At 48.2% G+C, this 24,044-nt stretch overlaps 1 protein-coding gene across 10 annotated transcripts in view; it reads left to right on the top strand.

Annotated features, from left to right (window-relative positions):
- Positions 1–16,473, top strand: part of ARRB1 (arrestin beta 1) — a 76,466-nt gene extending 59,993 nt beyond the window's left edge. For all 10 annotated transcript variants that reach the window (XM_047877738.1, XM_047877744.1, XM_047877742.1 and 7 more), the window contains 8 exons: positions 389–524; positions 1,381–1,465; positions 1,920–1,992; positions 3,055–3,192; positions 4,374–4,457; positions 7,916–7,986; positions 8,734–8,785; positions 10,141–16,473. In XM_047877738.1, the coding sequence (XP_047733694.1) occupies positions 389–524; positions 1,381–1,465; positions 1,920–1,992; positions 3,055–3,192; positions 4,374–4,457; positions 7,916–7,986; positions 8,734–8,785; positions 10,141–10,252 (751 nt within the window). In that variant the 3' untranslated portion in view covers positions 10,253–16,473. The remainder of the gene's footprint in view (positions 1–388; positions 525–1,380; positions 1,466–1,919; positions 1,993–3,054; positions 3,193–4,373; positions 4,458–7,915; positions 7,987–8,733; positions 8,786–10,140) is intronic.
- Positions 16,474–24,044: the final 7,571 nt, after the last annotated feature.

The raw sequence follows: 24,044 nt of genomic DNA on the forward strand, positions 1-24,044 counted from the left end.
GGAGATCAAGTGAGCTGATCCAGGAAGGCTTCTTGGAAGAAGAGGTATTTAACTGGACCTTGAAGAAGGAAGCAAATGAGGGCAGAAGTGGGAAGAGGGTGTTGCAGGCAGGGGCTCAGTGCAAGTGAAGATGCAAAGAAAAGACTAGATAGACCATCAAGGGTGATAGTGAGGGAGTGGGGGTGGCTGCGGACACAGTGGGGGAGGATGGAGTGGGGCCAGGTGGTGACTCTGAACACAGGTGGCCTGTGTTAACCTCTGCGGTTTGGACGGATTCTAAGGCCATGGGGAGCCGTGGCAGTCTCTTGAGCAGGAAAGGGAGGATCCCAAGGGAAGGGGATGGAGGCAGGTGACTCTGGCTATCTTTCGCTCTGCCCATCTCCATTAGGAATTCCGTGCGCCTGGTTATCAGGAAGGTTCAGTATGCCCCGGAGAGGCCTGGCCCCCAGCCCACAGCTGAGACCACCAGGCAGTTCCTCATGTCGGACAAGCCCCTGCATCTAGAGGCCTCCCTGGATAAGGAGGTAGGAGGTTTAGACTTGGCAGGGGGTGGGGGCTGCTCTACTGGGGCTGGGACCTCAGATCCCAGGTCTTTCATGGCCTCTTGGGCTCCTCGGGTAGGAGCTTCCGCCCCCAGTCCTAAGGCCACAGGGTTCAGGGAATCTGAGACCTCCCTTGGGGGATTTGGGGAAGCCTCTGGGGGTCCAAAGGAGCGGCAGAGTGGGGCATGAGCCTGAAGGGTGCGATTGACTTTAGAAGTCAGGGTACCTCCCAAAGGGACCTGGGTTCTGGGCATCTCCCCTCACCCCTTCCCCCTTTTGAGGTGTGGACACTGCCCTTTCATCTCTGGGACAGCCAAAGGCAGGTGCTGGGGGCATGATTTGAGATGAGGTCCTTCAGTGAGCTCTTAGAGCCGGTTCCCTCAGTGAGCAGGTCAGCTCTTCCCCCCCTTTCTCCTGCTTCTTTTAGACCCTCCTGTGTCTAAAATTCCTGGCACCCATTGTGAGCAGGGACTTGATACATCACTTAGTCCAACCCCTCCATTGAATAGAGGGGGAAGCCGAGGCTTAGACAGACCGGTGCAAGGTCATCCTTCATTACCATTGTTTTATTGCTCTCATTATTTCTGGTGACCACGTCAGGACTGGAGCCCAGGACTATCACCTTCTAATTCAATCATCTTTCAAAAATCCCACAAAGGAACTGAACATGCCCAGTGACTTAGCATCAGTGGGAAGTGGCTGATGAATTTGAGGCCAATGTCAGAGTGGCCAAAGTCTGGGGAACCCCAGGAAATGTGTGTGGGGCCTCTTCTCTCTCTCCCTATCTAGAGCTTTAATACTCTCTGGTCCAACCCTTCTCCCTTCTTACCCCTCCCAGATCTATTACCATGGAGAACCCATCAGCGTTAATGTTCACGTCACCAACAACACCAACAAGACAGTGAAGAAGATCAAGATCTCGGGTACCCTGGGCACAGGGCCAGCCCAGAGGGGCAGGCAAGAGGGAATCCACCCAAGGGTTGGGGGTAGCTGAAGCTTCTCCCCTTGTTAACAGCCTTATACATAAATTCTGGCCTGCAGAGAAGCCCAGGGCCTGCTCTAAGCCAAAGGGTAAGGCTTTTGAGGCTAGTAACACAGGCTGCTCGTTGGCCAGGTAATGAGTTTACTGTTTAAGCCACCTACTCTTAGGTTCCCTAGGTTCTGGGCAAAGCTGTCCTTGAGGGAGATGTTTGGTAATGGAAGGGAATGGGTGAGTTTGGGCTATCTCTTAGGTAGAAGACGGGGGTGGTCTCTTGCAGAATCCTCCAGTGCATTCTGGCCATTCCTGGGGCTGAACATCCTCAACTCAAGGGAGCCTGGCTTGCCTGGGAGCTGCACCCCTGGCTCACACCAGCTTGTTTCCCTCTTCCTCCCCAGTGCGCCAGTATGCGGACATCTGCCTTTTCAACACAGCCCAGTACAAGTGCCCTGTGGCCATGGAAGAGGCTGAGTAAGTGAGCACAAGCCCAGCCTTGGATGTGTGTGACTGGGTGGGAAATGAGAAGTCCTGGCTCCGGTTACAGGTGCAGATGGCTCTTTTCCACCTGGGAGGGCTGGACCTCAGATTTTCTTGCCACTCACAGCAGCCTTTTAGAAAACATCCACTTGATTTAGCTACAGGAAAATGCATGTGACAGTCAAGGGAAAGACCTACTTAAACTAGAATGACCAAATTAAAGCTAATGAATCTAAGGGGACTAGGGTCATGACTATACTGTACCAGAAACCTAGATTGAAGGAGATACTTTGCTCTGAGCTTCCTGGCAGCCACAGCAAAGAGGGGAAGGCACTAGGTACATAGCATTTTTTGTCTGATAAAGGAATAATCCAGTTCATTGGGTAAAAGGGAGGGTATGTGGGAGGGTAGAGAATAAATATATTTAAAAAATTTAGGTTTAATTTAACAGAAGACCATGGGGGAGGGGAAGGGGAAAAAAAGATACAGAGGAGGAGGGAGGCAAACCATAAGAGACTCTTAAATACTGAGGACAAACTGAGGGTTGATGGGGGGTGGGGGAGAGGGGAAAGGTGATGGGCATTGAAGAGGGCACCTGTCAGAATGAGCACTGGGTGTTGTATGGAAACCAATTTGACAATAAATTATATTTAATTAAAAAAAATTTAGGTTTGAGGACAGCATGGAATCTTGTCCCAAACCTGTTAGCAGCTAAGTCAAGAGGAGAGATCTCAAGTGAAACATCTTTTCTTACCTAAAGGAAGTAGATGCTCCCAGTAGAAGACACATCTGTTTAGTTTTGTTTTTTTTTTTTTTCCTAGCCCTGCCTCCTTTTGGGAGGCAAGTGCATTTCATGTAATTTTTCATGCGTGTGTGTGTGTGTGTGTGTGTGTGTGTGTGTTTACATGTAATAGCAATCAGTACTTTTGAAAGTTAAGTGTTTTAAATGTTACTATGTGATCTTGGAGATGTTCTGGCTGGGCTGGGGGTGATGGCTGGGGATTGGCTCTTGGGGGGGGTGGGCAGTATTTCCACACCCGCCTCCCTTCTTCCCAGTGACACAGTGGCACCCAGTTCGACATTCTGCAAGGTCTACACACTGACCCCCTTCCTGGCCAACAACCGAGAGAAGCGGGGCCTCGCCTTGGATGGGAAGCTCAAGCATGAAGACACGAACCTGGCCTCCAGCACCCTGTGAGGACCCACCCTCCCTACTCCCTGCCCCCAGTGGGTCCACACCCACCTATTCCCACCAGTGCCAGTACATGGTGTGGTTACCTTCTCCCCAGGCATTGTCCCTGGCCCATCCTCAGGAGCTTGAACTATAGGGAAGCTGTCCCCTTACTCCCATCCCTATCCAGGGGTGACCAGAGAGCAAGCTGGGCCCCTAGACCCAGCTCTCTTAGTCAGTGCTGGGATCTGCTGGCTTGCCTAGGAGAGGGCAACCTGGAGAGACTTCCTGCAGGAGGCAGCAGCTCCTGACCTAGGGTCTACAGTCATATGGGGTGTGTCCCTGAGGCAGAGTAAGGCTGGATTCATCCAGCAGGAGAGGATGAATCAGAAGAGGGGTGGGGAGTCTGGGAAGATGTGGACAGTGAGCTGGGCAAGACCAGATGGAAGTGTGGCCCTCAAAGGCAGGGATCCCAGGGCCATATGATCACTCTTGCCTCATGGTCATCACTGACTCTGAGGCTACCTGCTTTAGTGGAGACCTGGGGTGTGGAGAACTCATCTTGCCCTATCTGCTGAGGTCCGGCCCGTCAGTGGGGCTTTGGCCTGCCTCTGCAGCAGCCCTGCCCGTGACTCCCAGTACAGACCCTGTGCTCCAGCCACACAGTTGCTCACATGCACGTGCTAGCCACTCACCTCCAAGCTTTTGCCCTCTTCCCCTCTTCCACCCTGGCTCAAATCCTAACTGACTTCAAGACTTCCAGACTTGAGGGGCCACCTCCTTCAGGGTCTTCCCCGCTACCTCCGCCCCACTGCCTTGCCAACCTCCCTTTTTCTCTCTGAATTCCCTGCCTGGCGAGCCCTTTGTGCCCCACGGGTTGCTGAACAGTGAGAGAAGCAGACTCCGTCTATCTAAGGGTAGAAAGAACCTACCGCGCTGCTGGGAGTCAGGCCCAGGGAGGAAAGGGGCTTGCCAGGTGTGCACAGGGAGTGAATTTCACAACCAGATGTGGGACCCAGGGCTCTAGGTTCCTACCCGCTCAGGGCAAAGCTTACCTTTCTCATATACAGAGCTCTGTTTGCACACGGTGGCTGAGTGACCCAGGAGAGGGATGGATGGCTGCTGCCCCCACTGCACCCTACCCTACCTTGTCTCATCTACCCAGCCATCCTCCATGAACCTGCTTCCCTATGTCACCTTGCAGGTTGAGGGAAGGCGCCAACCGGGAGATCCTGGGCATCATTGTTTCCTACAAGGTGAAAGTGAAGCTGGTGGTATCTCGGGGCGGGTAAGTGTTCTAGCCCAGCCCAAAACTCTAAGTGCAGAGGGGGGCATCCCTGACCACCCACAGCCCACTGCCCCATTCTGCCTGTTTGTCGGACCTTTTAGCTGCAGCCACCAAGAGGGTAAACCGAGCTGGAGGACTTCCTGTTTTTTCTCTTCCCCCTTCATGTTCCTCTTCCTCCTCTTCTGCCCCCTTTCCCTCTCCTACTTCAGAGACTTTCAATCCCTTGCCTGCCCTCTCCATGTTTCTCTCTTCCTCCTCCCCCTCCTCCTCTTCCCTATCCCTGTCTGGGCACATGGGGTTGTTGTGTGGGGGAAGATTCCTCAGAGTCTGTGCTGTGGGATCTCCAGAGGGTTCTGTCCTCTCATCACATGTTGGGGCACAGCACCCACCCCTGCTCATGTACATGCTGATCTGCTGAGGACATGGCTAAAGGGGCTCAGAATCCCAGAGCTGGATTAGGGATGTTCTGACTCCCATTTGACAGATGGGGAAACAGAGGCCCAAACCGTTCTCCACACATTTCCTGAAATCTCCTCCCCTAATCTCAGGTTGTAGGCTGGGTGCTGGGGTCACTGCAGTAGACCAGACATATTCCCTGCCCCGGAGCACAGTCTAGTGGAGGCTCAGACACAACTTTTCCCCACAGAATGGGCCTGCATGTTGTTAGAAACCTAGAATTAGGATTTCTAATTTGTCACAGGGATTTTTTTTCTTGTTCATAAATGTCTATGAAAAGATTTGAATGCTAATGGCATTAGACATTGAATCCCCTTTATTACTAGAATGTGCCCACATATTACAGGACATCTCAGAACTGCAAATCCCAAGTCCTGTGCCCTGTGGCTCTTGCAGGATCCACAGTCTGCCTCAAGCTCTTCCTTGAGGAATCCTCGGTGAATCCCAGATTGATTTCTTCTGCCATCAGAGAGGCCTCCCCAGGGCGGGCAGCACAGGGGTCAGTTTTTTTGTCTCCTTTGCAGAAGAGGATCCTCGGGCTTAGTGAGGCCTCCTGTGAGGAGATTCGGCTGAGCTGGGCCTGGATTTCAGTCCCCCAGGCAAGGCTAATGCCGTTTCTGTGTATCTCTGACTGAGGTTACAGCCATGCAGTGGTGGGTGGGAGTGCCTCTCAGGGTCTTCCCTACCCCTGTGGGCAGCAAGGTGATGAATGAACGTACTTTCTGTTTTCTTCCTCTCTGAACTCTCTCCTGACCACTTCTCCCGCCTCCTCTGACCCACCCAGCCTGTTGGGAGATCTTGCATCCAGGTAAAGTCCCTCCCTTCAACCTGATCGACCCACCTTCCTGGAGGGCCCAGAGATCCAGAAGTGCAGGGCACTGGGTTGGAAGGAATCTTAGCAGTCACTTTCGATTGCCAGACTCAGTCATGTGCTGGGACTAGAACCCTCCCCAAAGGGACGAGGAAGATGCAGTTTCTCCTTTAAAAACCTTGCCCTGTTCTTCCATTCCACCCAAGAGATAAAAACCTCTGCAGACAGCAAGGTCAGCTTCGTTGGTCTGGGGAATAGCCCCGTAAAAGTCTGGCATTTTCGAGAAATGTGGGTTTCGTGGCTTCCAAACTTGTACACTAATGGGAATTAACTGCTGGCCATGCGCTGCTAAGGAGAGGTCCTGGGGAGATCTGCTCTCCTTGTAGCCAGCTGGATCCATGCGCATTCCGCACACTGCACATGCTCCACATGCAGTGTTTTTGCCTCCTCCTGTCACAAGGTGGCAGTATTGTTCATCCCAAGAAATCATCTATTTGGAGAAGTGAAATTAATTCAATTCAGTTCAGTACAATTCAGCAAAGATTTTCTGAACCCAGGTTTGTGCTCAGCTTTGTGCTACATGCTGAGATCCCATGGAGGAATCAGACACATCCCCTGCCCTTGATCACTCAAGGCCTGCTGGAGTTAATGTCTAGATTCTTCCACCCACATCCTGTATGGCTTTAATGAAGGTTGGCAAACTCATTCTTCCATTCTGATAGTTCACTCTTCCAAGTGAATCTGGAAAAGCAATCCCCTTTGCATTGAAAAAAAAAAGAAAGAAAAGAAAAGAAAAGAAAGAACAAAAGAAAGAAAGAAAGAGAAAGAAAGAAAAGCCAGACTATTGTAATAGCCTATGAATCGCCCATGTTCCCATTGAGGGGAAGTAATGATTCTGGCAGGTACCAGTGTCACAGTTCAGTCAAACCTTTGACCTGTATCATCTCCTAGAAGTTCTAGTGGTTCTAGAAGGTAAGCATTGCTCTCCCCATTTTCCAGATGAGCTCAGTGAGACTTGAAGATGTAAAAGTGTCCCTCCCAGACAGTGCTGGGGCTGGGAACAGACCTTTCTGGTTGCACAGCCGGTGTCCCTGCCCACTCTGTTCCACTCTCCCTTCCTCCCCACCAGCTGGGCTCTGGGCAGCAAGGTCAGTGAGATGAGGCTGTGCCTGAAGGTGCTCACTGTTGGCAGGGCCTCCAAGGTGACAGCATCCCAAGCTGAGAGGAGAAGCTTTCATGGCTCCTTCTGTAGGAGTGGAGAGCAGAGGATGGATAGGAATCACCACCTCAGTTCTGAGCAGTTATCACTCATTGGGCAAGGATGTCAATTATGGAGTCAGAATCTTGTCACTTCCCATTAATAGCTGTGTGGCCTTGTGTAGTAGTATTTTTCCTCCTTGTGCCTCGGTTTCCTAGTCTGTATATATGCTATACTAATGGGGTTGTTGTGGAGATTAAAGAAGCTACTCTAGAATAGTCCTTAGCACAGAGTCAGCACCATGTGTCTGCTCTTGTTACTATTCTGTTCATCAGGGCCAAGGGGAGGGAGGTCCTGGTCAGAAGCACTGGGTGTTGGTGGCACCTCCCCCTGTTCTTCCCCACCACCCAGTCCCTCCGCCCCTACAGGGCTTCAAGGCTCTATGCACAGTGTAGATAGCCCTGGGGCCTGGGCCAATACAACTTGAATTCAATTAATTGACCTCAGCAGTGCATCATCCAGATGTGGGGGGCTAAGACCACAGGAGCACTTTTATAAGAGTCTCATGGAGATGTTGGGAGGTGGGACTGAGTCGGCAGAAAGGGTTGTGTTAGGGAAGGCTGGGCTGGCTGTGGTGATTTGAGGCCTGCAGAGTCCCAGGACACCTCTGGTACCACCCAGGGACCAATGTGCACAATGCTCTGGGCAGTCCTTTCCCCACCCCTGTGCCTCCTCCCAGCTCATGAGAATCCAAGGATCCTTCTCAGGAAAAGGGGAGGTTTCCATTTTTTTTTGGAGCCAGCAGAAAAGGGCTTCTAATTCACCTCCTAGAGAGAGTAAAGCTCAGAGAGTGGCAGAACTGGGGCCTGAGCAGATTTCCTGCCTTAGCTGAGACCTACCTCCTCTGACCATAAAATAGGGCATTGATAGGGCATTGAGTCTTACAGCCCGAGACTGGGCTCAAGGCTCACTGGGTCTGGGTCTCTGTTTCAGTGATGTGGCCGTGGAACTGCCCTTCACCCTAATGCACCCCAAGCCCAAAGAGGAACCCCCACATCGTGAAGGTGAGCAGGATCTGTGGGTCACTGGAGTGGGAATTTGCAGGTTGCTGACCCCATTCTCCACCAGTGCTGTGTTTCCCCATCATCCCATCTCACTCTGGGTTAGCCTTCAGGCCTGGGTTACCTTTTTCCACAGCTCCCCAGGATCTGTTGCGAGGCCCACACTCCTCTATTTGCATCTGACTCCCCCAAGAGACAAAGAGGTCTGACTCCTTTCTCCATGGAGAGGCAGGCTGGGAGTGGAAGGGTCAATGACCAGATTGGTCATATTTCCTTAAATCAAAGGCTATTTGAGTTGAAAGAGACAACTCTATAGTATGTACCACAAAGAAAGAAAAATGTTCTCACAATTAAAGTATCAACTGCCATCGGTTGTAAAACATACCCCAAGTTCAGAGATGTGAAATTGTGAGGGAAAAAAAAAAAGGATTGTCGTAACACTTCGTCAAAGCCCTGTACTTAAGAAAAGAATCTAAGTCATGTAGGAGACATGCCAAAGGAGTAGGGTCCAGAGGTTTTTCTGTTCTTCTAGAACTACAAGGGGCCTCCCGGGCCTCCTTGGACCCTCCTGGACCTTCCTTCCTGCCTTTAGGATGATTTGGGGGTGTTTTTGAGATCAAGGAGCAACGCTTCTTCCCCACTTCCCTTCTTCCGTAGCCCTCCCCTTTGCCCTGGAGTGGGGAGCTGTACCCACCTGCCCCTGTGCCCACTCACTACTAACCCACGGGCGCCCGCCCACCCTGTGTTTAGTTCCAGAGAACGAGGCGCCAGTAGATACCAATCTCATAGAACTTGACACAAAGTAAGCCAAACCCTGCCTGCAGACGTCCGGGGGGGCGGGCCTTGGGTGGTGGGCGGGGCGATGGGATCATTTGCATATATGCTTATTAACCTCTGAGGAACAGCTGATCTAACCCCGTCTGCTGAGAGCCGCCTCTGCTCGCCTCTTCAGCAACCCGCTTGCCTGCATGTGACTTGAAGGACCCTCCGTGCCTGTTCCTCTTCCTCCTGCCTTGGTGGGGTCTGTCTTCCTCCCTCGTCCTTGCACGTCCGTCCGTCAATCCGTTCGTCCGTCCACAGCGCCTGCTCGGCTCTCACAGGGCTGGTTCGGTTCGCGGCCCTGGGCTGGGGCTCTCCTGCCCTGCCAGCGCCCAGCTGGTGGAATCAGGCTGCGGGGTGGGGAAGGTTCTGGGGCTCTTGTTGCTTCTGCCTCCTGAGGACCGATGCGGATTTCCCTGCGGTCAAAGGCCATCGCCTCACCGGACAGTGGCCCGAGGGGGAGGACCTAGGCCGACATGATGAACCACCTCCAGAGCCAAGCAGCTTTCTCTCTCCAGCTCCAAATTCACCCTTTCCTTGTCCCCCAGGGGATATTTGGGATGTGGTGTCTCAAGCCACCCCATGAGGACACCTCATGCGGCTGGCTGAGTTCTGTGGGGCGGGGGACTTGGGTGGGCCTAAGTGTACATGTTATGTGATAGAACAGAACTCACTGTTCTTAAAAGCGGTCCTCAGTCCAGAAACCCCATTCAGGCACCTCCTTTCCCCACCCACCCTTCCCTCTGCCCCACTATTTAGATTTACTACCCCCAGACCCCATCCTATCCAAGATCCCTCAGGATAGAGTGTGAGCTGACAGCTCCCTGGAGAAAGGGCTCTTGTGGTTTTTTCTTCCACTAAGCCAAGCCCACACCATCCTGTGCAGATACAGGAATGCTTCCTGAGGGTAGTTCTTTGGATGGGTGGTGAGGTTTCTTGGGCCTGTTCTGAGGGATTCAGCATGGGCTATGAAACTACTGGGCCTGGCATCTCACAGTGGGAATAAGTTCTTCCTCTGGCCCCAGCCCGGCCACACTGCACCTCCATCCCCGTTTGATATCCGCCTCGCACCCCCAAATCCTTAAGAACTGGGTCACTTCCCAGCCCTCAGGCAGGAAAGTCAAACCCACGCCTCCCTTTGGTATTTCCATGACTAGCTGGAGTCCAGATATGACCAGTCCCACTGTCACTGGAGGGCATCTAGATGTGCCAGCCTGGCAGGCCTTTCTGCCCAAGGTCAACCCTAGGGGCCAGCCTCTGAGTCCCATCTGACCCTCTGGATAAGCCTACCCTCCCTGCCATGCAAACACGTCCCGTTTTCCTTGTCTTTTCCACCAGCGATGATGACATCGTGTTTGAGGACTTTGCCCGCCAGAGACTGAAAGGCATGAAGGACGACAAGGAGGAAGAGGAGGATGGTACTGGTTCTCCACAGCTCAACGACAGATAGACTGGGGCCAGCCCTCCCTCCGGGCAGCTCCGGGTCTGCTCTCCTGCACTAAGATGCTTATTCGTCTTCTTCCTGTTCTCGTTCCCCCTTCCCCTTTGTTCTTCTAGTTTCTACCAGGGGGCCCAGTGTTCTTCCAGGTCACGGCGGTGAACCTCTGGCCTCAGGATTGGCCCCACATCACCATGCCAACAAGGGTCACCTGGGCCACCTTCACCCCTCTCACCCCTGTCGCGGGGCACCCCTCCAGCCCCTCTCTTTTCCTGCTGACCCCCCAGAAAGGCCATCCTGGCTCTGGCCTTGGAATTTGACTTGGGATGGGGAGCAGAACAGGGAGTGTGGGGCATAGGGCTTGGAGGGGTGAGATTGAGGGCTCAAGACGTGTGAGAGGGTGCCCACGGTCCTAGGTGGCTAACACAGTTCTGGCAGCTAAAAGATGACTATGCTGAGGGCCACCCTCTTCTGGCTGGGAGGGGCACACCTGTGGATAGATTCTTACTGCCTTCAGGCAGTTGAGACCCACGAAACACCTCTCTGCATCCACCCCTCCGTCCCCACCCTACATGCCTCTGTGTCTGACAGTGACCCTCTGTGTCTGTGGTGACCGTTTGCAGACCCCAGGAGTAGAGAAAAGCCACCAGACTGGCTTTCTCACCAGCAGTTACTCAGTCTAAGGCAAGCTGTGTGAACTAGCCCATCTATTTCAGTACTGTCAGGATGTAACATCCTAGCCACCTTGTATCTTATGTGTGTGTCCTGTCTGTACACATGCACAGAGAAATAAGGGAGGGGTCTTCAGAAAGCACCAACCGGAGGTAGAGTGAGCCCAAGCTCCTGGGGAGGTTTCCCGAAGGGTGGCTCTGAGAGATGGGGTCGGAACAAGAAGATGAGACTCTGCTCTGTTCCCTCCTTTGCGGACGTAAGAGCAATCGGTGATCCCTCAGGAAGTAAGGCTGGCGGTCCAGATAGGGCTGGGGACACCGGTATCCTCCGGCTTTCCCTTGCGGTTCATCCGGGCTGAGCTGGGCTGGCCCTGCAGGCTGGGAGAGAGCGCTCGAGGCCACTATGCCCACAGTCAAAGGGGCTTCTTCGCAGAAGGTGGCATGGCCCACCAAGATGCCCTCACCTGAAAGGAAGGGGACTGCCAGGTAGCAAAGAACCCTTCGTTTCCTTAGGGAGCTGATGACCCTCTGCCAGTTCCCAGTGTCATGGATACTCACTACTCATTGGCTGGTGTTTTGTGTGATTGAGACCTGGGGTATTTTTAAGCAATAGAGTGGGCAGATGATGAGGTAGAAAATGTTAAAAGGTATTCGTTCTTGTCTGACCTTTAAGGCCCACTTACTGTGTGACCTTGGGCAAGTTCCTTTCCTTCTCTGGGCCTGAGTTCTTCACCTGGGGTTTGACCAGATAATCACAAAGGGACCTCCCAGCTCTGTCCTCTAAGAATCTGTAAACCTTAGAGCTTCTGGTATGGTAGGTGGAACCAGAGCCAGACCACTGACTCGTTTGTCTGCCGCCAGAGGTGATTCATTGGTAGTGGGGCGCTGGAGAGCTTCTAGCCACCCCCTCCCCAGGCCTGAGAAGGGCCCTTCTTGGGCCTCTGGAGGGTCATCTGATGTCAAGCTGTGGCCATAGCTAGCATGAGCTGCTTGGCCCTAGGGCCTGAGTATTACAGAAGGCCAAGCTCGGATTTGCTTATGACAGGGCTTCTGGTGCCTCACAGCTCCCTGTGGATGGCAGACCCCCTGAGGTTTACCTTATACCCAAGCAAATATATTGCTTAGCAGGGCAAGGGGATCTCTCCTCCTTCCCTGCTCCCTTTTATCTCTGTCCCATGCTTGCCTGAAAAAGGAGACAACAAACTTTTATTATGCAAGTTGGGTCTCAAACTGTCCAGCCCCTCCTGGGGTGGGCTGTGTAACCATTATCCATGGCGAGATTACCCAGTTCACAGGCCTGGCACTGCACCTCAGCCCTTCTGCTTCTGAATCTCATGAGGATCTGAGGCTAGGGACTCCCTGCCACAGGTCAGGACCAAGTCAGTTTGGGGCAGCTCTACTCTCCTGGCCATCCCTGGGGTCCTAGCTGTGGATGCCCCAGGCATCCAGCCTCTACCAGACCTTGCTGGCAGTCCGCACCTCATTGGACAGCTGAAGGGTTGACGAAGGGCTGGAACAGCATGGGCCAAGCATATGCTCTCCAGTGTCTTCCTCTGGAACCTTTGAGGCTGGTACGAAACCCTTTAGGTTTTGAGGTGATCGATCGCTCCCCTACAAACCTCTTCCTCTATCCCTCACCTACACAGATGAAAGATTTGTCAGCCTGGTTACTTGAGCTTCTTCACCTCAATATCACACTCACCCTTTGGGCTTTATCCCGGTATTTTAATGGAAATTTCTCCAGCTGTGGGAAGTATCATAGCCCCATCTAGACTTTTACTCTTTGGGCCCAGGGCTGCAAAAGGGCAGTGGTCAAGTTCATTTGAATTTGGCTTCACCGCTCTTGGCTGATGACTTCTGCTCAGTGCTGGGCACTCGACACACAGAGATAGGTCAGTCCCAGCAGCTGTCCTCAGAAAGCTGATGGTCAGGTGAAAGTTATAGTGGGAATAGGTAATAGGAGCCAGTGCTTTCAGGGCTCCTTGGCTGCTGCTAGTTCGTATGGTGCCTTGCTGTGAATTAGAAGCAGTGCCCCTTCCAGGTAGATTCAGCCCATGTTAGTTAGAATGCAAAACTTTGTGAATGGTGCATAGACTGGAGTTCAGCCCCACCTGCCCAGCCCAGGTGCCATGCTCAGGCCAGAGTGTTTCTCCCAGGCCTCTTCCTGGGAGAAAGACCCAGATCATCTTTCAAAGCTTCCACTCCAGACCCCACTCCACCTGCGGCCCCCAACCACGACCGAGTCCTTCTATGCAGGGCCCCTCTCCATCTGGAGTTTAGCCTGCCTGGAATCAGGTGAGACCTTGGAGTGAAATTGGGGGTGTAGGAGCCCCACTGGGCCCCAGGCACCCGCCCACGGTATTGGCTCTTTCTGTACACACATTTGGGCTCTATGCTGACCACACAGCTCCACACTGGTACCTTCCAGTGGGTCTTGTGGATGGCATATACATAGCAATCTGGGCAGGAGGAAAGAGCATGGCCCCAGGTGAAAATCTACAGGCAGAGGGCCAGTGGGGTGTCCTCAGCACTACAACTGTGAGAAGAGTTCAGTCCCCATGAAGATAAGGACTGAGTTATTTGGCTGGACTCCATGGGCCGCCTCAGCCTCAAGGCGCAGACAGGTGAGAGTGGCCCCACCAGGGGCTGGTTCAGCTGGGTGCATTGCTAATAAGCTGGTTCCCACATGGTGCCATAAAGCATGCTGGCCTGGAAGTCCACAGTGCCTCCTGCCCAACTGTCACCAACCAGCTGAGTAGCCTTGAGCAAGTCACTTGACCTCTTGGGCCTGGTGTCCCTAACTGTAAAATAAGATCGTAATCCCTTCCCCACCTGATTTAAGGAATTGGGAGGCTCAGAGGAGATGGAAGTCAGCTCTGGAAGTTGCAAATGGCTGCACAGGCCGTGGCACTGCCACTGCAGGGGAGCAACCCAGAGTCACGTGCGAAGGTCACTGTGGGCAGAGTCCTCCTCCCAGCAGTCTTCATCTCTTGCCCCCTTCTCACTTAGGCAGATGTCAGCCAGAATGAGTGCAGTCAGTTTGGCTTTGGTGCCTCAGGTGAAAGAAAAATCCAGACGCTATTCAGGAATGCCTCGCCCACAGATAGTGGTCCCAGAGATCCTGACAGAAGGGATATCAGCCATGGATATCAGTGATTGAGCTGGGGGGGCATCTGGACTGTCCCAGGCCTGGTGCCACCCACACCTCCTATCTTTCAGATCCCACAGAGGCCAGGAAGCCTTGGCTCTGATCCCAGGTTAGGGAGAGCCCCTAACCCCCAGGCCCAGGGAGGGCTGAACCACTATTCCATATAAGAACCCCAAGGGTGAGGTGGAATAGAAGTTGCCCTTCAAAGTAGAAGGCCCTCTCCAGCATCAGACACAGCTGCCAATGCTCGGTGACACTTAGGAGGGATTTGGGCCCAGGGAAAACCCAGGCCTCTTTCCCTGAGAGCTGAGCCCTGATGACCTGTACCCAGTGGCTCCAGTATCCCACAAAGGCAGCTTCTCTCCTGCCAGTGACTGGGGACCAGACATCCTCCACCCATCCCAGAGGAAGGCATTGGCCCCAATCTTGAACTGTTATTGGGTCTCGTGGGCAAAGGCCTATATCTGTTCTGATGTTTTTAAAGTCAGCAGGGACCAAAACAGACCCCCCTGACCCTCATGCATATGCCTGCACTGAGCTTGGCATTTTGCCATTCTTGTCCAGGCAGGTCCATCGCTTCTGTCCTCCCTCCAGGACTGAAATGGCCTACCTGTGGGGCAGGATCCCCACCTCTCCCACTCCCCTGTAGTGTCCCTGCACAGTGGCTTCAAAGGCCCATTGAAGGGGGAGCATCCCCCCTCCCCCTGCCCGCAGGACTCTCTCCCAACTCCTCACTCTGAAAGAGAAATCAAAGCACAGGTCCCCAGGACCCATGATCTATAGACACTCTGACACAGTGGTTTTCAAACCAGGTGCTGTGGAACCCCTGGGTTTCACAGAGCTTTGTCAGGGGCTGCTAAGGTGGGAAGATGGGGGGTGGAGGCAAAGGCTAGATCTCCAGCTCTCCCCCCATCCCCACTTCCACCAGGACAACTCTGCTTTTATCTGTCTTGCCTATTGAGGTTTCACCTTCAAACTTGTGAAGGAAAACTTCTTCAAACCACCATTCTAAGGTTTGATCTTCAACCAGCAAGCATAGGTTCTATTCTTGCTCTTCATGTTGGAATGGCTCTAGCATTCCAATACAAAGTGTCTTTGTATTGGAACTTGGGTCGCAGACCCAGGCCCAAGCATTTGCTCACACACACATGCACAAACACACACACACACACACACACACGTGTGTGTGTACACATTTGATGGTTTTGTTGCTCACCCACCCTGAAGCTCTGGCCTGAGTTTAATTTGGGCAGGGGCCTGGTGCTCAGTGAGGGTGAGTCTTACCTTGATATCAGCCCGTGCAGTGTGAGGGACTGCGGAACAAGGACTTCGGCCCAGCCCCCACCCCATGACTCATGTCAGCACCCCAACTCCCTGCCCCAGGCCACATGGTGGGAGAAGGAGAAACTAGACTCAGGTTCCTCTTTACATACAGCCAGATGGATGGATGTCCAGATTTTTTACAAAACAAATGCTGAGGGAGGGCTTCATGACAGAAGTCCCTCCTGTGAGAGCATGCCCCTCCAGAGACTTTTAAAGCAGCAAGTTTCCCTTGAGCAATTCTAGTAGGATTCCACTCCCACATCTGTGGACAAGCAAGTGTGTGGGCAACAGAAAGGTGACTGAAGAGATGCTGGTCTCCCACCCACAGTCTCCCATATTCTTTCTCTGCCAGCCTGCCTCTCTGCTTGGGCCCACGACCAGGGCTAAGGGGTGGGTACACTGGTGAGACCTGGACCAGCCCTTGACACAGAATCCTGTCTGGGCCCACTGCTGAGGGAATTCTATGGGGAAAATGTGAAGGTCAGGGCATAGCCAACCATGTGGCATGGGAGAAAGTGTTCTATGTTCAGTCTAAGCATGCCCTTGGAACCCCACTGACCTCAGTCTCCCCATGTGTAAGATGGGGCTAGTGCCAGGCTCCGCCTTCCTCACAGGGATTACTGCAAGGAAGGGTCATAGGTGGGCCTGATAGGTAGTGTCATATGAGAGGGGATCTGCACAAACTTGGGGTGTGGTCATGGCTTACACTGCAGATCAGCAGACTGCTTGGGGGAATGATTATGGGATGTACCATCTTCCTGGGGCATCTCTGCTTGGTCTAGCCACAGACACTATGGGAGACGTGTCTCTTCCTACCCAATGGGAGCCAGCATTGAGCCTGGCACAGTGACTGTGTGGATCCTGGATGCAGGGAGTGACAGGTAGCTGGGACAGGTCTCCAGGTCTGTGGCTCTTCTGTTAAGTGATTATTTTGTTACACCCTCATTCCTGGGCCACCTGCCAGGTTTATCTGTTGTACCTGTGGCATTCCTTATAACGTCAGATAAGTTATTACAGTTTATTCAACTCTAACAGGACAAATGAACAAAAGAACCATAAATAAGAGACCATTAAAGGTCTTTTGTGACAGATCCTGGATGTGCTTTCATTTCTGTCTCATTAGCTCCTAGTAAGACACAGACCAGTAAATTCTCTCCCTGCTGCCCTGGAATGGTGGACAGGACCTGTGACTGGGTCAGGTGTTTTCTTCTGTTTTCTGTGGCCCGAACTCCAACCTGGTTCCTGCATCCTTTTTGGAAACTGCCAAAGAGCTCTCTCCTTCCCACTCTGCCATTTACCAGTATTATGGTCTTGGGGAAGTTGCCAAACTTCTTTTCCCTCTCAGACATCACTAGATCCCATGACCCCTGGTCTGCTCCTCAGGTAAAGTTATCCCATATTCTTTTTGGCAACACCAACCACTTCAGCTGGAATCCTACCCCAACCCCAGACCTGGTTCTTATTCAGTTCTCATCTGCTCTACTGGGTCTCCCTGAAGTCACTTCACTTTCCATGACTTACCCACTGTCTGTTCCAAAAGAACACATGGGAGGAGCGGGGATATATGTGAGGAAGATTCAAAGTTCTACATGATAATGTGCTGTATTAACACAAAAGAAAAACGCTGATGAATGTAAGATGACTTTCCCAGAAAACTGATTATGTATGAAAAATATTTTTTTTTACATTCCTCCAAAATAATGTGCAACCTAGATCAAAGCATTGCCCTCCTGGTTAACCAGAAGGTGGTCTGTTTCCTCTGATGCTCCCTTTAGGCCAGAGAAGGGTAGTGGGAAGACACTGACATTTGAATTAAGAGACCTGAGCTAGGGCTTTCATTCTGCCCTCCCTCGTGGTCTATATCAGTCTGAGTCCAGAGAAATACCCCATGCCTGTATTTCAGGAGCAGGGATTTTATTGATGAAACTGGTTATAATATTGCAATAGTTAAAAGGGCAAGTGAAATTGGAGGTAACCCAGAGATTAGGTGCAACTGGAAACCACTACCACCTGGAGGGTGGAAGGACAGGGAGAGGAGTTACAGAGCTAAGGAACTAGGGACATTGAGGGAGAGGGTATCTGAGGAATTCAGACCACCATAGAAACACATCTGTCATTACTCAAAGCAGAGAGAGTAGGAGAAATACTCTGGTTTCTCCTTTCTTTCTGCCCTCCAACATCATGCCCATGCCTACTATTGGCAGAATCTAATCAAAAGCTAATATTCAAGGAATCAGGATATGTGGTTTGCAGTGGTTGATGCCCTGCAATACAGAGCAGGGGAGGATCATGGGATTAGATCTGAGACCAAATAGCAAATCAGCTCTTCCTCGAATCTTCTCATCCAAAAAATAAAAATAATCATACTGGCCCGGATACCACAATTTGAGGAGTGCCCTGACCTCTAAACAGGACTGTAGATGGGGGGGGGGGGGGGACGGAAAGAGGGAGTATTTGTTTTTGCCTCTTAGCTTTGAGCTTTTCTCCTGCTGTCACTGTCTTCATGGCGCTTTGGGACTTCATTTCTCTTAGCTTTTTTAAACTCTAGCAAATCAAGATAAAATGGGTAAGAGTTTCAAATTATAGCCAAGAGAGTAAGTCCACTACAGCCTATCACTTCAACTGATTACATAAAAATTCCTGACAGAAGTACTAAACACACTATCTAATGACTCTGAAAATTAAACAAAAGCAGGCAGATGGTACATAGGAGTCAACATTTGGAGAAGTAAGCTGCATGGGGTGCATTTCCTTTTTTTCTCTCTTTTGTGGATTTGTGCTGAGGTTAGAACCACCACCAACAGAAGGTGAGAGAACTTAGGGTCTGAACCTAAATCAGTTGATTGCCTCTTGAAACAACAATAGCAAAATCAACATTCTATGAAGGATTATAATGGGACTCCAGAGTCTAAACAATATAACATTTACAGTGTCCTTTTCAGATATAGTAACTTGAAATTATGCAATATACAAAGAGCCAGAAAAACATGACCAAATATCAAGAGAAAATACAATCAACATATGCCAACTTTAAGAAGACTTAGATGTTGGAATTATAAGAAAAGATTTTGTGGTTGATTATAACTTGAAATGAATGGGAAGATAGTTCTCAGAAAAGATATAGGGGTGCTTGGGTGGTTCAGTTGGTTAAGTGTCTGACTCTTGATTTTGGCTCAGGTCCTTATCTCACAGTTTGTGAGATCAAGCCCTGCATTGGGCTCTGCATCGATAGCATGGGACCTGCTTGGGATTCTCTCTGCTCCCACCTTCTCTCTTAAAATAATAATTTTAAAAAACCTTTAAAATAAAAAGGGATATAGAAACTTGAAAATGAGCTAAATAGAAATTTTAGAACCAAAAACTTCAATATCTGAAATAAAAAAATCACTGGATAAGCTTAATAGCAGAATGGAGTTGACAAAGGAAAAAGTCAATGAACTTGAAGATAGATTAATAGAAATTATTCAATCTGAAAAAGAGGGACAACTGAGAAAAATTGACAGGGCTTCAAGGACCTATGACATAATATAGGCTCTGAGATTCATGTCATTGAACTCCCAGAAGAGAGGAGAAAAAGTCTGGTGCAGAAAAAAAAATCTTTGAATGAAAGGTGTAAACTTACAGATTCAAGAAGCTGAGCAAACCTCAAACAGGTTAAACTCAAAGAAAACCATACATAGACACACATAACCAAACTGCTGAAAACCAAAGATAAACTCTAAATTCCTAAAAGCAGCTAGAGAAAATGACGCATTCTTCTATCTTATTCTTTACGAAGAATGATGATTTGATGGAGCTTTCTCAATAGAAAGCATGGAAGCCAGAAGAGAGTGAAACAGCATCTTTAAGTGCTAACATGAAATAGTTGTCAAACTAGAATTCTGTATCTAGTGAATATATCCTTCAAGAATGATGCAAAATAGGGGTGCCTGGGTGGGTCAGTCGGTTGAGCATCCCACTTTGGCTCAGATCATGATCTCACAGTCTGTGAGTTCAAGCCCTGCATTGGGTCCTGTGCTGACAGCTCAGAGCTTGGAGCCTGCTTTGGATTCTGTGTCTCCCTCTCTCTCTGCCCCTCCCCTGCTCATGCTCTGTCTCTCTCTCTGTCAAAAATAAATCAACATTAAAAAAAATTTTTTTTAAAGAATGATGCAAAATAAAGAGATACATGAAGGGAAACTAATAATTTGTCAGCAGACCTGCTCTTATAAAAAATAAAAAGTTCTTTTGGTTGAAAGGAAATTATGCCAGAGATAAATCCACATCTTCAGGAATTAAGAGCAACAGAAATGGTGATTATTTGTGTAAAGTATAAAAGGCTACATTGGTCCCCTTAAGTTCTTTAAAATATGAATTATTGATGAAAGGAAAACCGATAAATTGTCTAGTAGGGTTGTCACAGTACATAGATAAAATACTATACTAATACTATACTATATTATATAGACTCTAATGTAAAGTTCAGTAGGGAAAGATAAAGAGACCTATCTGTAGAGCTTCTGTATTATATCGAAGTGATATAATATTAACCCTAAGTATACTGAGAAAGATTATTATGTATATTGTGATTTGTAGAGCAACAATTAAAATGGACCCAAAAATATAGATAAAATAGCATACTAAAAAATAAGCACATATTCCCAAAAAAGGCAGGAAAGTTGGAACAAAAGAATGAAAAACAGAGGGGACAAACAAAAAAGTAAAAGTGGTAGACCTAAATCAAACCATATCAGTAACTATATTAAATGTAAGTGGTCTAAATATAACAATTAAAAGATAGAGATTGTGAGAGTTGATTTAAAAAAAAGTCCCACTATATGCTGTCTACAAGAAACCCACTTGAAATACAGAGACAAAGATAAGTTCAAAGTAAAAAGATGGACAAGATAACCATGCAAACAATAATAAAAAGAAAGCTGAAGTGGTTATATTAATAGAAGACAAGGTAGACTTCAGAATAAGGAATGTTATCAAGGATAAAGAGGGACATAATGTAAAAATAAAAATGCCAACTTACCAAGAAGACATAACAATCCCAATTGTATATACATTTAGTAGTGTGTTTTTGAAATGCATGAAGCAAAATCTGACAGAACTGAAAGGAGAAATATACAAATCCACAACACTATATCTAAGGATGTAGAAGACCTGAACAACACTATCAATAACTTAACTGATATTAATCAAATATTTCACCTTTATTAATATTTGATATTTGATATTAATCAAATATTTCAAAACAATAAAATGAGCATTATTTTCAAGTACACATGTAACATTCACCAAGAAAGACCATTTTCTGGGGGCGCCTGGGTGGCGCAGTCGGTTAAGCGTCCGACTTCAGTCAGGTCACGATCTCACGGTCTGTGAGTTCGAGCCCCGCATCAGGCTCTGGGCTGATGGCTCAGAGCCTGGAGCCTGTTTCCGATTCTGTGTCTCCCTCTCTCTGCCCCTCCCCTGCTCATGCTCTGTCTCTCTCTGTCCCCAAAATAAATAAAAGTTGAAAAAAAAAATAAAAAAAAAAAAAGAAAGACCATTTTCTGGGTCTAAAAAACCTTGGCAAATTTAAAAGAATTTAAATAAAAAAAGATGTTTCAGATTATAACAGAATTAAACTAGAAATTAATATAGAAAATCATCTGGAAAACTTACAAATACTTAGAAATTAAGCAACTCTTGTAAATGGATCAAAGAGAAAACCACACAGAAAATTAGAAAATCTGTGAATTAAATGAAAATGAAAACAAAAATAAGTAATTTTATGGGATGCTGCTAAATTACTTCAATAGATGCACAAATGGCATTTGACAAAATTCAATATCCATTCCTTTTTTAAAATTTTAAAATGTTTTTATTTATTTTAGAAAGAGGGAGTGGGAGAGGGGCAGAGAGAGAGAGGGAGACACAGAATCTGGAGCAGGCTACAGGCTCTGAGCAGTCAGCACAGAGCTTGACGCAGGGCTTGAACTCACAAGCCCTGAGATCATGACCTGAGCTGAAGTCGGACATTCAACCAACTGAGTCACCCAGGCCCCCCTTCAATATCCATTCCTGATTAACAACAACAACAACAACAACAACAATTGTCTTAACTAGATAAAGGGCATCTACAACAAACCTACAGCTAACACCGTATCTAATGGTGAAATGGTGTGGTAGTGGTGAATGATTTTCTTCTAAGATTGGGAAAAAGGCAAGGATGACTGTTCCCATCACTCCTATTTAACGTCCTACTGAAGGTCCTAACCAGTAAAATGAGGCAAGAAAAAGATATAAAAGGCCCACTGACGGTAAAGAAATAAATAAAATGGTCTCTATTCATAAACAACATGATTATTTACATAGAAAATCCCAAGAAATCTACCAAAGAAAGTGCTAGAACCAATCGGTGAATCTATATAAGTTGCAGGATACATGATCAATATACAAAAATCAATTGTACTTCTGGATAGTAACATCAATTGGAAATTGAAATTAAAAAGAAAATGCCAGGGGCGCCTGGGTGGCTTAGTCAATTAAGTGTCTGACTCTCGATTTCAGCTCAGGTCTTGATCCCACAGCTCAGAACCTGCTTGGGATTCTCTCTCTCTGCCTCTCCCCTGCTCATGCTCTCTCTCAAAATAAATAAAAAACTTAAAAAAATGCCAAATAAAAAGATAGCACCATTTAACAACAGCATCAAAATGGAAATACTTCAGTATTAAAATATGAGCATCAAAATATGAGCATAATCTTGATGCACATCTCTAAAGCACAAAATATTGGTGAAAGAAATCAAAGAAGACCTAAACAAATTAAGACATTTACCACGTTCATGGACTGGAAGATTCAATACTGTTAAGATACCAATTCTCTCCAAACTGACTACAGATTCAATGAAATCCAAGTCAAGATCCCTGCAGGCTTGTTTTTTGCAGATATAGACAAGGTGATTCTAAAGTGTATATGGAGAATTAAAAGAACTAGAACAGCCAAGCAATTTTTAAAAGGAAAAACAAAGTTGGAATTATCTACTACCTGATCTAAGGACTTACCATGAAGCTATGGTAATAAAGACAGTGTGGTAGTGGTGAAAGAATAAACATCTACATTGATGGGACAGAATCCAGAATCAAGAAATAGACCTGCATATATACTGTCAATTGATTTTCCAAAAAAGTTCAAAGGCAACCCAGTTGTTGTCCTTTCAATAAACGGTGCTGGTGAGGATGTGGGGTAACTGGAACACTCATACACTGCTGTTGGGAAGGTAAAATGTATGGACACCTTGGAAAACAGCCTGCAGTTTCTTATAAATTTAAATATACTTATATGAGACTTGACAGCGCTACTCCCCAAAGAAAGGAAAAGTTATGTTCTCACAAACATCCACATGTGAATGTTAATAATGCCTTTATTGTCAAAAGATGGAAACAACCCAAACGTTCTTCAGTTAGAGTGAATGGGTGAACTATTGTACAGCCACACAATGGAATACTGCTCAGCAATAAAAAACGAACAAACTAGTGATACCTATAACATGGATCTTAAAATACATTATGCTAAGTGAAAGAAGACAGACTTAAAAGAACAAATATGTATGATGCTATTTATATGACATTTGGAGAAAACAAAACTAGGAAGATAGAAAACAGACCCCTAGTTGCCAGGGGCTGGGATTGAGGGTGGCTACAAAGAGACTACAGGAGGGACTTGGGGGATGATGGAACTGTTCTGTATCTTGATTGTCAAAATAAACTGTAAGCCCAAAAGAGTGGATTTTACTTTATTCAAGTCTGAATCTCAATAAAAAAGCAAAAGCAAAAAAATAATAATAAATCAAAAAAGAAAGTAAACAATTTATATCACAGACTGCAAATAATATTTACTGGGCATGTGCCATTTGCTGGAACTTATGATGGACCCTTGAAGACACAAAGATAAATAATATAACCCATTGAAGGAGCTCACAGATTCATAGGAGGATAAGGTATGACAACAAAGGTTTGGAATTGCTGTTGAGGGATATTGGAGATGGGGCTGACACGTAGTCATGGCATGCCATGGGAGCACTAAGTAGGGGTCATCAGGTATAGGTGGGGTGGGTAAGATGGAGAATAAGACAGGCTTCCTAGAGGAGGAATTGCTTCAACTGAGTTTTGAAGGATGAGAAGAAGTTAGGCAGGTGAGGAGAGGCTATGGACATTGGCTAGGACTGGCCTGCCATTCGATATTTGAATATTCAGTCTCAGCACTTTGCACCTGCTGTTTCTTCTGCTTGGACTGATAGATCCTATAGACTCATTTCTTCCCATCCGTCAGGGTAAGCCACCTTCTCAGAGGGGTCTGCCTGACTACCCTAGTCAAAGACATCCTTCCCCATTGCTGTTATATCACTCTGTTTATTTACCTCATAAGTCTTGCTTGTTTATGGTATAAGCACATGGGCTCTGGGTTCTAAGCCCAATTTGGCCCTTTATTAGCAGTGTGGCTATATTAGCAGTGTGAGCAAATCATTCACATTTTATGTGTCTGGTTTCTTCATTTCTTTTTATTTTATTCATTTCTAAATAGGAATAATAATAACTACTTCATAGGGCTGTCATCAGGCTAAAATGGGTTAATATAGGGGCGCCTGGGTGGTTCAGTCGGTTAAGCGTCCGACTTCAGCTCAGGTCAGGAT

This window comes from Prionailurus viverrinus, chromosome D1 (assembly GCF_022837055.1).
Source record: "Prionailurus viverrinus isolate Anna chromosome D1, UM_Priviv_1.0, whole genome shotgun sequence".
NCBI lineage: Eukaryota > Metazoa > Chordata > Mammalia > Carnivora > Felidae > Prionailurus > Prionailurus viverrinus.